Raw genomic sequence first — 14,034 nt, 5'->3', positions numbered from 1 at the left:
GTCAGGAGGGGCTGAATGGCCTACTCGTGCTCTCAATTCAAACGTTCTTATGCACACAGTGTGTGGGCTGTCAGGTATAAAATGAAGATTTTGTATCTGTTTTCAGTGCAGAGGAAGAGGTTCCAATACCAGTGGGAGAAGGAAACCCAAAATCAATTCAACTGAAGAGCTTATTGGATGAAGCCATGAATGAATGGAATGTGTGAAGAGGCTCCATGTGTTGAATGCTCCATCACTGTCCTGTGGAATACTGCTGGGAGAGAATTCAGGAATTCAACCTCCAATTCACAACTTGCTGTAGTTTGTGCTCCATGGTGTTGTGGTGAGAGAGATTGGAGGACAAAGCAGTTAATAATGTGTGTTCTGGGAAAGGATCTGGAAATGTGTGTGTCACATCGGATTGGAGGATACAGAGATGGAGAATGACTGAGATGATCAAATGCCCCATGGGACACAACACCTCCTGGGGATCTCTTACCCTTCTTTCTCCTCTCGGTGAGCTGCTTCCTCCTGTTGAGCCACCAGCCGATCCTGGGCCTCCTGAAGCTCCTGTTGGATCTGCTCCAGCCGATTCTCCAGCTGCTGATTGGTCAGTTTGAGCATCTCAATCTCAGTGATGGCCTCGTCCTGTTTACTGCGCAGAGAGACAAGCTCCACCTGTACCTGGGAGGGAGGAACACACAAAGCGACCACATTCAATCACCAAATAACAGTGAATCTTCTCATCAAATGTATTGTAAACCACCTCTATTTATCTCCATCTCTCTCTGTCTCTAATATCCGTGTCTCTTGGTCTCATTTTCGATGTCTCTATCTCACATGTTTTCAGCCTGACTGTCCCTCTCTGACCCTCCATCACTATCTAATCACAAACATGATCTCAGGTTACAGGAACCAACAATTCACCTCACCACCTAATCGCGACACGTCAACACTCATGAATCATGAGTGAGACTCCAAAGAAATTGGCAGAAGGGGTTTCACCCCAATCATCACTCTCTGTAAACTCCCAAAATATCATCTTCAGACATTACTGATTATCAGTTGCAGTCACCTGCTGAATGAATGAAGTGAGGAAAATCAGTTTCACTGATGGAAATGTGAATATCCGTACAAAGTATATTCACTCTTTATCAGTCATTGAAACAAAGGAAATATCTTACAGAAATGGAACTCATTGAGGGAGGCATTTAACTCACATGAGCTTGTCTATCTGTAGTCATACAAAGATTTAAAAATTCCTCCCCATTAAGGTGTGAGAGAATTTTACTTCCTGCCCAATTCCTTTCAGACAAGGTATCCACCTTATGGAATGGTTACAACACCACAGGGAGGCCATTCAACCCATCGTGTCTGTGCTGGCTCTCTGTGAGGGCAACTCACCAGCTCCCATTCCCCTGTGTTTTCCTTGCAATACTGCAAATCCTTTCTCCTCAGATAATTGTCCAATTCCCTTTTGAAAGCCACAATTACATCTGCCTCCACCACACACTCAGGCAGTGGACCCCAGATCCTGACCACTCGTGTTGCTACTGCATAATAGCAACATGAAACAGCTAGCTTCACCTTTTGCACAGATTTTTGAGATTGCTTGCCCTTCCAGGGTAATCTGAGGTCTACTGGGCACTTTTCAGGATAGATAAGATCTTAAGAGCAATTGTGTGTAATTGCTGCCTATGGTGGACAATTATTGAAAATAATCATTTTTATTAGTTATTTTTTAAAAGATTTTCTTGGCACGTGGGTGCCACTGACAAGGAGGCTTTCAGTACCTTTTGGTGAGGGCTGGAGAGTCTATACAGCTGGGACATTGTCCCAGAAAACTGAGGCAGACCTTTGAAGCAGCCCAGCTGGGCATCCGGCCGTCCCCGTGGCTGCCCACAATCCACTTGCGGGGTGGCAGGCCCAACACCATCATGCAGCTGCCCCCTTACCACCAAGGCCTGGAGAGAAATCGTGACACTCAGGCCACTTTAGACAGAGCCGTGTCCGCAGAGTCAGGAAATTTCCCAACTCAAGCTACAGACCGCCACAGTCAAAATCCAGCCCATTGCATAGAGGGTTGTTTAGGGCCCAGTTCCAGTCCTGTTCTGTTTTTGAGTCAGGCCTCCCTCATCACTACAAGATTATGTCTCCCTGTGGCTATTTGCACATGCAGCTCACCAAGCTCATAAACCATCCTCTGTGTGGAAACATACATCCACAACAAACCCAATTAAGGCTGTATTACATTTTCTCTTCCTCTGACACCAGCTAATATGTTAGCATTTTTTGCTCTGGTGCCAAGTGTCTTTCCCAATTCTCTGCGCACCTTGTTTGTCCCTCTCTAATGTTACCTCCTGGTTTCCATGCCAAGTTAGTTTAAACCCTCCCCTGTAATATTTGCATACCCACCCCAAAAGGATATTGGCCAAGCTCTGTTCAGATACAACCAGTCCAGCCTGTATGGTGACTGTGAATCAGTTTGGAAGATTCTGCCATCATTTCCCCTGCTCCCCCATCCCGATTCACATCCACAGTCAGTGTGACTCCATCCCTGGCAGTCAGGCCCTGCCCACTGTCTGAACCCAGTGATGGTACATGACCCCTCACTGCTCTCCCTCTGGCTACTATCCATGACCTCGATCTCACCCTCACACACATCCAGGCTGTGATTGAATCCCCCCCCACCCCCTTTTCCCTACTGTGTCCCTCCCTTATTACCTGTGGATCAGCTTCATCGGAACGCCATCCCTCGTTGCCGGGAAATTGATCCCGCTCTCTGTAATGAAACATGGAGAGAGTGTCACTGACAGTGACAGAGAGAAGGCATATTGGAGACAGTTATTGTTAGATTTCCTCACTCACTAAAACCTCAATCTCAAATCCCAGATCAGGTTCCCTCTTCCTGCTGTTCATCAGGAATTTCCTTGGATTGAGAATCACATTCATTCACTGTTTCAGAGTGAGGTTCGACATGAAGGTTCCCACTGTCCCTGTGTACACTGTGTTTGGGTTGTACATTGTGTGTGGAGTTGTATTCAGTACGTGGTGTGTATACACAGGACATGGGGTGTGTAGACATTGTATGTGGTGTATGCTGGGGATCTCTTACCCTTCTTTCTCCTCTCGGTGAGCTGCTTCCTCCTGTTGAGCCACCAGCCGATCCTGGGCCTCCTGAAGCTCCTGTTGGATCTGCTCCAGCCGACTCTCCAGCTGCTGATTGTTCAGTTTGAGCATCTCGATCTCAATTATGGGCTCATTCTGTTTACTGCGCAGAGAGACAAGCTCTGCCTGTAACTGGGAGGGAGGAACACACATTCAACACTCATTGAATGGTAAATCAATTCATAAAATGAATTGTAAATCATCCCCCTCGCCATCTCTCTCTCCATCTCTCTCTCTCTGTCTCTCAGTCTCTATTCTTCCTCTCTCTCACTCTCTTTCTCTATCTCTCTACCTCACCTGTTGTCAGTGTTACTGCCCCTCTCCACACCTCCATCAAAATCTAATAACAATTGTGCTCACGAGCTGCCTGATTCAGCATTTCATCCCCCCACCCAATTTCACACCCTGACACCCAACAAACAAGCTGGGAAATGAGCGAGACTCCAGGGAGAAATTGGCACCGATTGTTTCACCCCAAACCTCTCCCCTGCAAATTCCCAGAAATGTTGGGCAGGATCTTCCTGTGCCAACTCAGGATAAACCTATGTCAGGAGAAATGGTAGGCGGTACGCACTTCTGGGGATTCCCATCCCCATTCCCGTCACTGGAGATTTTGTCTGGTACCGGATAAGGGGATTGGTCACCAGCCCACACCCAGCTGTCACGCCATTGCCAGCTCCATTGAGAAAGTGGGCTTAACAGACATTCCACTATTTTCATGGAGTTCGGTGGCATTTGTAGATGACATTATTCACACCAGCCCAGAGGTGTCATGAGCCATGGGGGATCCCTGGTTTGTGTTTGGGAGCCGTTTGACAGGTTAGTTCAAAAGGTGGTGCCAGCTTCACATGTGATAATGGAATGCTGTGCGAGACGTTATTTATGTCTTTAGCACAGTGATTAATAATAGAGCTTTGTTTTGGAAAGCCAAGTCACCATTAAATTGAACAGCATTGTGAACATGGAAAAGTCATCAGATGCATTGCAGTACATTATCCAATAGATAAAGTAATATTCTGCATTGCAAAAATGTAAAATTCAGATTTGGCTGTCAATTTCATGTTTTTGTTGAATTTCAGCTCAGCCGTCTGTTAGCTGTTTCAGAGGTTTGACAGATGGCAGGGCTTCTTGGAGACAAAGCTCTGGAGGTTTTGTTGACAAAGTCGTGCAATGGAATCTCATTATGAATAGATTCATTTCAGGTGTTGTTGACACGGCTTTCACGGGAGCCGTTAGCTTGTTTATTTTCACAGATTTATGAGCTTCTCAAAGGCTTCCCAAATTTATTATAGGACTTGTGAGTTTTGAATATACTGCATATTGGGTGAGTAGGTGTGGGGATGTGAGATGGTTCAGTTGGAAGTATGGCGGGGGGGGGGAACATTGGGGATATGGAATGGTGAGGGGGCTTGGTGGTGAGAGGGCAGATGTGTGAGGGTTAGAGTACCTCACTCTCATTTCAAGAACTGGGAAAATGGAGGCAGGCCTTTTAACCTAGCCACCTCCACTTCCAACTTGCACCAGTAGGAGGTGGTGGCCTGACCACAGCCTGCCGCTGCTACCCCATCATGAAGATAAGCATGAGTGAGCACTGCGGGGCGGGAGATAGGAGCGTGACAACAGGAAAAGGCCTGAATCCCAATTCCTGCCTCCAAGACAAAAATTTGGCTAGGTGTCCTCAGACAGCAATTGTTTACCTGTTGTGGTTATTTCCTGAACAGAGGTAACATTAAGTGAGCAAAATCAGTGCTACATCACCTGCTCCCCTGTCCCGATTCTCATCCACAGTCAGTGTGACTCCATCCCTGGCAGTCAGGCCCTGCCCACTGTCTGAACCCAGTGATGATACATGAACCCTCACTGCTCTCCCTCTGGCTACCATCCATGTCCCAGATCTCACTCTCACACACATACGGACTGTGATTGAACCCTCCCCTTTTCCCTACTGTGTCCATCCCTCATTACCTGTGGATCAGCTTCAGCGGAACGCCATCCCTCATTGCTGGCAGACAGAACCCACTCTCTGTAATAAAACCAAAGGATCAGACAGACAGGGAGAAAATATCAGTATCAGTGACAGAGAGAAGGCTTCCAGCAGACATTTATTGTTAGATTTCCTCACTCACTGACATCTCAATCCCAAATCCCAGACCAGGATCCCTCTTCCTGCTGTTCATCAGAAATTTCCTGCGATTGAGAATCACATTCTATCACCGACTCAGTGTAAGGCTCAACAAGAATGTTCCCACTGTCCCTGTGTACACCGCGTTTTGGTTTGTACATTGTGTGTGGAGTTGTATTCAGTATGCGGCGTGTGCACACAGGACATGGGGTGTGTAGACATTGTATGTGGTGTATGCTGGGGATCTCTTACCCTTCTTTCTCCTCTCGGTGAGCTGCTTCCTCCTGTCGAGCCACCAGCCGATCCTGGGCCTCCTGAAGCTCCTGTTGGATCTGCTCCAGCCGACTCTCCAGCTCCTGATTGGTCAGTTTGAGCATCTCATTCTCAATTATGGACTCGTCCTTTTTACTGCGCAGAGAGAAAAGCTCCGTCTGTAACTGGGAGGGAGGAACACACAAAGCGACCACGTTCAATAACCATTAAATGGTAAATTGTCTCATAAAATGAATTCTAAACCATCCCCCCCTCCATCACTCTGTCTCTCACACTCTCTATTGTTCATTTCTCTCAGTCTCTTTCTCTACCTCCCTATCTCGCCTGTTGCCAGTGTTACTGTCTCTCTCCACACCTCCATCAAAATCTAATAACAATTGTGCTCACGAGCTGCCTGATTCAGCATTTCATCCCCCCACCCAATTTCACACCCTGACACCCAACAAACAAGCTGGGAAATGAGCGAGACTCCAGAGAGAATTTGGGACCAATCATTTCACCCCAAACCTCTCCCCCTGCAAATTCCCAGAAATGTTGGGCAGGATCTTCCTGTCCCAACTCAGGATAAACCTATGTCAGGAGACCTTAGACATGGTAGGTGGAATCCACTTCTGGGGATTCCCATCCCCATTCCGTCACTGGAGATTTTGTTTGGCACAGGATAAGGGGATAGGTCACCAGCCCACATCCAGCTGTCCCGAAATTGCCAGCTCCATTGCGAAAGTGGGCATTATAGACATTCTGCGATCTTCATGGAGTTGGGTGGCATTTGTAGATGACATTACTCATACCAGCTCAGAGGTGTCATGAGCTTGGGAGACGTTTGACTCTTAAGTTCAAAAGGTGGTGCCAGCTTCACATGTGATAATGGAATGCTGTGCGAGACGTTATTTATGTCTTTAGCACAGTGATTAATAATAGAGCTTTGTTTTGGAAAGCCAAGTCACCATTAAATTGAACAGCATTGTGAACATGGAAAAGTCTTCAGATGCATTGCAGTACATTATCCAATAGATAAAGTGATATTCTGCATTGCAAAAATGTAAAATTCAGATTTGGCTGTCAATTTCACGTTTCTGTTTCATTTCAGCTCAGCCATCTGTTAGCTGTTTCAGAGGTTTGACAGATGGCAGGGCTTCTTGGAGACAAAGCTCTGGAGGTTTTATTGACCATGTCGTGCAATGGAATCTCATTATGAATAGATTCATTTCAGGGGTTGTTGACACAGCTTTCACGGGGGCCGTTAGCTTGTTTATTTTCACAGATTTATGAGCTTCTCAAAGGCTTCCCAAATTTATTACCAGACTTGTGAGTTTCGAATATACTGGATATTGGGTGAGTGGGTGTGGGGATGTGAGATGGTTCAGTTTTAAGTATGGGGGGGGCAACATTGGGGGTATGGAATGGTGAGGGGGCTTGGGCTGAGAGGGCAGATGTGTGTGGGTTAGAGTACCTCACTCTCATTTCAAGAACTGGGAAAATGGAGGCAGGCCTTTTAACCTAGCCACCTCCACTTCCAACTTGCACCAGTAGGAGGTGGTGGCCTGACCACAGCCTGCCGCTGCTACCCCATCATGAAGATAAGCATGAGTGAGCACTGCGGGGCGGGAGATAGGAGCGTGACAACAGAAAAAGGCCTGAATCCCAATTCCTGCCTCCAAGATGAAAATTTGGCTAGTTGTCCTCAGACAGCAATTGTTTACCTGTTGTAGTTACCCCTTGAACAGAGGTAACATTACGTGAGCATAATCAGTGCGGCTGATGACCCATGGAAATGTGAATATCTCTACAAAGTATATTCACTCTTTATCAGTCATTGAAACAAAGGAAATAGCTTACAGAAATGGAACTCATTGAGGGAGGCAGTTAACTCACATGAGCCTGTCTATCTGTAGCCTTATAAAGAGTTAAAAATTCTTCCCCATTAAGGTGAGGTAGAATTTTACTCACTGCCCAATTCCTTTCAGACAAGGTGTCCACCATATAAAATTCTTTCAACACCACAGGTAGACCATTCAACCCATCGTGTCTGTGCTGGCTCTCTGTGAGGGCAACTCACCAACTCCAATTCCCCTGTGTCTTCCCTGCATTACTGCAAATCCTTTCTCCTCAGATAATTGTCTAATTCCCTTTTCAAAGCCACAATTATATCTGCCTCCACCACACACTCAGGCAGTGGAGCCCAGATCCTGACCACTCGCTGTGTAAAAACTCTTTGCTTGTGTCACCTTTGGGTTCTGTTCCTAATCAATTTAAATCAGTGTCCTCACTTTCTCAACCCTTCCACCAATCTGAACAGTTTCTTCCTATCTGCTCTGTCCAGGACCCTAATGAATTTGAACACTCTATCAACACTCCTCCCAGACTTCCCTTCTCCAAGGAGGATAGCCCACAATTCTCCAATCTATCCACATAATTCAAATCTTTTCTGTGCTATCTGCAATGCCTTCAAATCCTTCCTGGTTTGCTATACCCAGGGCGGAACACAATATCTATGCCTCTATTTATAAAACCAGGAGCCTGTCTCTCTTATTAACCACTTTCTCAGCCTGGGCCAGCATTTATTGCCCATCGCTAGTTGCCCTTCAGAAGGTGGTGGCGAGCTGCCTTCTTGAACCATTGCAGTCCATGTGGTGTGGTTACACCCACGGTGCTGTTAGGGAGGGAGTTCCAGGATTTTGACCCAATGACAGTGAAGGAACAGCCATATACTTCCAAGTCAGGATGGTGAGTGACTTGGAGGGGAACCTCCAGTTGGTTGTATTCCCATCTATCTGCTGCCCTTGTCCTTCTAAATGGTTGTGGTCATGGGTTTGGAAGGTGCGGTCGAAGGAGCCATGCTGAATTCCTGCAGTGCATCTTGTAGATGGTGCACACTGCTGCTACTGTGCATCGGTGATGAAGGGAGTGAATGTTTGTGGATGTGGTGCCAATCAAGTGGGCTGCTTTGTCCTGGATGTTGTCAAGGTTCTTGAGTGTTGTCAGAGCTGCACTCATCCAGGTAAGTGGAGAGTATCCATCACACTCCTGTCTTGTGCCTTGTAGATGGTGGACAGGCTTTGGGGAATCAGGAGGTGGGTTACTTGTCACAATATTCCTAGCCTCTGACCTGCTCTTGTAGCCACAGTATTTATATACCTTGTCCAGTTCAGTTTCTGGTCAATGGATTTGACCCCCCCAGGATGTTGACAGTGGGGGCTTCAGTGATGGTAATGCCACTGAACATCAAGGGGTGATGGTTAGATTCTCTCCTGTTGGAGATAGTCATTGCCTGACACTTGTGTGGCATGAGTGTTACTTGCCACTTGTCAGCCCAAGCCTGGATATTGTCCAGGTCTTGCTGCATTTGGAGTGCCTCAGTATATGAGGAGTCACGAATAGTGCTGAACATTGTGAAATCATTAGCGAACATCCCCACTTCTGACCTTATGATGGAAGGAAGGTCATTGATGAAGCAGCTGAAGATGGTTGGGCCAAGGGCACTACCCTGAGGAACTCCTGCAGTGATGTCCTGCAGCTGAGATGACTGACCTCCAACCATCTTGCTCTGTGCTAGGTATGAATCCAATCAGCGGAAAGTTTTCCCCTTGATTCCCATTGACTCCAGTTTTGCTAGGGCTCCTTGATGCCACATTCGGTCAAATGCTGCCTTGATGTCAAGTGCAGCCACCCTCACTTCACTATTACCCCCACATCCCTCTGCTCTTACACAACCTCCATCCTTCCAAATTTGTTCCTCTAAACCTACCCACCTGTTGGTGGCCAACAGAATACCCCCAGTAGTGTTATTATACCTCCCTTGTTTCTTAGCTCTAACTAAGTATTTTCTACCCTTGATCCCTCTATGACATCCACTCTCTCCAGCACAGCAACGTATTCTTAATCAATACTGCCAAACCTTCACCTTTCATTCCTTCCCTATCCTTCCTGAGCATATTGGACCTGATTTTCATGCAATCGTGGACACTTCAGGGATCTTCTGAACTGGCAAGTGGGGCCCAGCTGCAGGAGTCTTGTCCCTATCTCCAATTCATCCACTTTTTGCCACAGGAGAATGGAGTGGGCATGGTTCACACATGAGTGATCTGTACTCAGGAGGGCCAATTGTATTCAGTACTGAGTTCAAACACATTCCATTGTCATTGTAGCAAGTGTCTTAATCTGCATTGTGGAGGTCAAGAATTGATGAAGAGCACATAAATGCTCTTCAATGGCAGATAAGGTCTGTGTATATTTCATGACATGGATTTCATTTAAATACCCAGCCCTTGAAAGCCGGGGGGAAAAACAGGCTGCAGGTATCAGTGAGAAGTTAAAAAAACTGTCCTAGCAGTTCAATTGCTATTTATTGACATTCTCTAAGGGCTCTTTATGAATCCTTGGCTGATTTCCAAAAATTAAAGGGCCTGATTTCACAGTTTGATTGGCAGCTCAAAGAGGCTATTTGAGGATTAGGGATATAAATTGATGTTTGTTTTCATAGCAGCTGAGGGGGTGTGTTGTCTATTATGATCCACCAGGCATTGGGACATACGGCCAACAAACCTGGCATCACACTGGCACTGAAATTCATACACCACATTACTCATTTGTGTGGTAGGCAGAACATCTTTTTGGCTTGATGGTAGCTTCCTGGTAGTGGTGAAATCACTCATGTTGCGATTATAGAGAAGCAATGTGAAACACACCTTTTGCACAAATTTTTGAGATTGCTTGCCCTTCCAGGGTAATCTGAGGTCAACTGGGCACTTTTCAGGATAGATAAGATCTTAAGAGCAATTGTGTGTAATTGCTGCCTATGGTGGACAATTATTGAAAATAATCATTTTTATTAGTTATTTTTTAAAAGATTTTCTTGGCACGTGGGTGCCACTGACAAGGAGGCTTTCAGTACCTTTTGGTGAGCGCTGGAGAGTCTATACAGCTGGGACATTGTCCCAGAAAACTGAGGCAGACCTTTGAAGCAGCCCAGCTGGGCATCCGGCCGTCCCCGTGGCTGCCCACAATCCACTTGCGGGGTGGCAGGCCCAACACCATCATGCAGCTGCCCCCTTACCACCAAGGCCTGGAGAGAAATCGTGACACTCAGGCCACTTTAGACAGAGCCGTGTCCGCAGAGTCAGGAAATTTCCCAACTCAAGCTACAGACCGCCACAGTCAAAATCCAGCCCATTGCATAGAGGGTTGTTTAGAGCCCAGTTCCAGTCCTGTTCTGTTTTTGAGTCAGGCCTCCCTCATCACTACAAGATTATGTCTCCCTGTGGCTATTTGCACATGCAGCTCACCAAGCTCATAACCATCCTCTGTGTGGAAACATACATCCACAACAAACCCAATTAAGGCTGTATTACATTTTCTCTTCCTCTGACACCAGCTAATATGTTAGCATTTTTTGCTCTGGTGCCAAGTGTCTTTCCCAATTCTCTGCGCACCTTGTTTGTCCCTCTCTAATGTTACCTCCTGGTTTCCATGCCAAGTTAGTTTAAACCCTTCCCTGTAATATTAGCATACCCACCCCGAAAGGATATTGGCCCAGCTCTGTTCAGGTACAACCAGTCCAGCCTGTATGGTGACTGTGAATCAGTTTGGAAGATTCTGCCATCATTTCCCCTGCTCCCCCATCCCGATTCACATCCACAGTTAGTGTGACTCCATCCTTGACAGTCAGCCCCTGCCCACTGTCTGAACCCAGTGATGATACATGAACCCTCACTGCTCTCCCTCTGGCTACTATCCATGTCCCAGATCTCACTCTCACACACATACGGACTGTGATTGAACCCTCCCCTTTTCCCTACTGTGTCCATCCCTCATTACCTGTGGATCAGCTTCAGCGGAACGCCATCCCTCATTGCTGGCAGACAGAACCCACTCTCTGTAATAAAACCAAAGAATCAGTCAGACAGGGAGAAAATATCAGTATCAGTGACAGAGAGAAGGCTTCCAGCAGACATTTATTGTTAGATTTCCTCACTCACTGACATCTCAATCCCAAATCCCAGACCAGGATCCCTCTTCCTGCTGTTCATCAGAAATTTCCTGCGATTGAGAATCACATTCATTCACTGTTTCAGTGTGAGGCTCAACAAGAATGTTCCCACTGTCCCTGTGTACACTACGTTTGGGTTTGTACATTGTGTGTGGAGTTGTATTCAGTATGCGGCGTGTACACACAGGACATAGGGTGTGTAGACATTGTATGTGGTGCATGGTGGGGATCTCTTACCCTTCTTTCTCCTCTCGGTGAGCTGCTTCCTCCTGTCGAGCCACCAGCCGATCCTGGGCCTCCTGAAGCTCCTGTTGGATCTGCTCCAGCCGACTCTCCAGCTCCTGATTGGTCAGTTTGAGCATCTCATTCTCAATTATGGACTCGTCCTTTTTACTGCGCAGAGAGAAAAGCTCTGCCTGTAACTGGGAGGGAGGAACACACAAAGTGACCACATTCAATAACCATTAAATGGTAAATTGTCTCATAAAATGAATTCTAAACCATCCCCCCTCTATCTCTCTCTCTTTCTCTCCCTCTCTCACTCTCTATTGTTCCTTTCTCTCAGTCTCTTTTTCTACCTCTCTATCTCACCTGTTGTCAGTATGACTGTCTCTCTCTACATCTCCATCAAAATCTAATAACAAATGTGCTCATGAGCTGCCTGATTCAGCGTTTCATCCCCCCGCCCAATTTCACACCCTGACACCCAACAAACATGCTGGGAAATGAGCGAGACTCCAGAGAGAATTTGGGACCGATTGTTTCACCCCAAAGCTCTCCCCCTGCAAATTCCCAGAAATGTTGGGTTAGATCTTCCTGTCCCAACTCAGGACCAACCCACATCAGGAGGCTTTGGAAATGGTTGGCGGAACCCATCCCCATTCCCGTCACTGGAGATTTTGTTTGGTACAGGCTAAGGGGATAGGTCACCAGCCCACATCCAGCTGTCCCGCCATTGCCAGCTCCATTGCGGAAGTGAGCTATTTTCATGGAGTCGGGTGGCATTTGTAGATGACATTACTCACACCAGCTCAGAGGTGTCATGAGCCATGGAGGATCCTTGGTTTGAACTTGGGAGCCATTTGACAGGCAAATTCAATAGTTGGTGCCAGCTTCACATGTGATAATGGAATGCTGTCTGAGACGTTATATATGTTTTTAACAGAGTGAGTAATGATAGAGACTTGTTTTGGAAAGACAAGTTACCATTAAATTGAACAGCATTGTGAACGTGGAAAAGTCTTCAGATGGACTGGACTACACTATCCAGTGGATAAAGTCATTGAAAAAAACATCATTCATTGAACCAAAGGAAATATCTTACAGAAATGGAACTCTTTGAGGGAGGCATTCAATTTGCATGAGCCTGCCTTTGCTGCATTGCAAAAAAAAAAAATTCAGATTTGGCTGTCAATTTCATGGTTTTGTTGAATTTCAGCTCAGCCATCTGTCAGCTGTTTCAAAGCTTTGACAGATGGCGGAGACAAAGTTCTGGAGGCTTTGTTAACACAGTTATGCAATGGAATCTCATTATGAATAGATTCAGCTCAGCATGGTTTGTTGACAATGCTATCAAGGAGGCTGGTAGCTTGTTTATTTTCACAGATTTATGAGCTTCTCAAAGGCATCCCAAATTTATTATGGGACTTGTGAGCTCTGAATATAGTAGATATTGGGTGGGTGGGTGTGGGGGTGTGAGGTGGTTGAGTTGGACATATGAGGGGGCATCAGGGGGTATGGAGGGGTGAGGAGTCATGGGGATGAGAGGGTTAGAGGGACTCACACTCATTGCTAGAGCTGTGTAAATGGAGGAGGGCCTTTTAACCTAGCCACCTCCACCTCCAACTTGCACCAGTGGGAGGTGGTGGCCTGACCCCAGCCTGCCCCTGCCACCCCATCATGAAGATAAGCATGAGCGAGCACTGCTGGGCAGGAGATAGGAGCGTGACATCAGGAAAAGGCCCGAATCCTAATTCCTGCCTCCAAGATGAAAATTTGGCTTGTTGTCCTCAGGCAGTAATTGTTTACCTGTTGTAGTTACCTCTTGAACAGAGGTAACATTAAGTGAGCAAAATCAGTGCTATTGATAACCCATGGAAATGTGACTATCTTTACAAAGTATATTCACTCTTTATCAGTGATTGGAACAAAGGAAATATCTTACAGAAGTGGAACATATTGACGGAGACATTTAATTCACATGAGCCTGTCTATCTGTAGCCATATAAAGACTTAAAAACTCCTCCCCATTAAGGTGTGACAGAATTTTACTTCCTGCCCAATTACTTTCAGACAAGGTGTCCACCTTATAGAATGGTTACAACACCACACGGAGACCATTAAAACCATCGTGTCTGTGCTGGCTCTCTGTGAGAGCAACTCACCAGCTCCCATTCCCCTGTATATTCCCTGCAATACTGCAAATACTTTCTCCTCAGATAATTGTCCAATTCCTTTTTGAAAGTCACGATTACATCTGCCTCCACCACACTCTCAGGCAGTG

General features: G+C 46.4%; 1 protein-coding gene across 1 annotated transcript in view; it reads right to left on the bottom strand.

Moving 5' to 3' along the window:
• Positions 1 to 14,034, bottom strand: part of LOC144683644 (uncharacterized) — a 220,578-nt gene that overhangs the window by 147,624 nt on the left and 58,920 nt on the right. Inside the window, exons 14-20 of the mRNA XM_078546887.1 lie at positions 11,769 to 11,953; positions 11,360 to 11,417; positions 5,522 to 5,706; positions 5,113 to 5,170; positions 3,095 to 3,279; positions 2,704 to 2,761; positions 479 to 663 (exon numbers count right to left, since the gene is read on the bottom strand). Of these exons, the coding sequence (XP_078403013.1) occupies positions 479 to 663; positions 2,704 to 2,761; positions 3,095 to 3,279; positions 5,113 to 5,170; positions 5,522 to 5,706; positions 11,360 to 11,417; positions 11,769 to 11,953 (914 nt within the window). The remainder of the gene's footprint in view (positions 1 to 478; positions 664 to 2,703; positions 2,762 to 3,094; positions 3,280 to 5,112; positions 5,171 to 5,521; positions 5,707 to 11,359; positions 11,418 to 11,768; positions 11,954 to 14,034) is intronic.

Source organism: Cetorhinus maximus, chromosome 8 (genome assembly GCF_964194155.1).
Source record: "Cetorhinus maximus chromosome 8, sCetMax3.hap1.1, whole genome shotgun sequence".
Taxonomy (NCBI): Eukaryota; Metazoa; Chordata; class Chondrichthyes; order Lamniformes; family Cetorhinidae; genus Cetorhinus; species Cetorhinus maximus.
The sequence above is the reverse complement of the archived record's forward strand: the minus strand, read 5'-3'. Positions and strand labels throughout refer to the sequence as shown.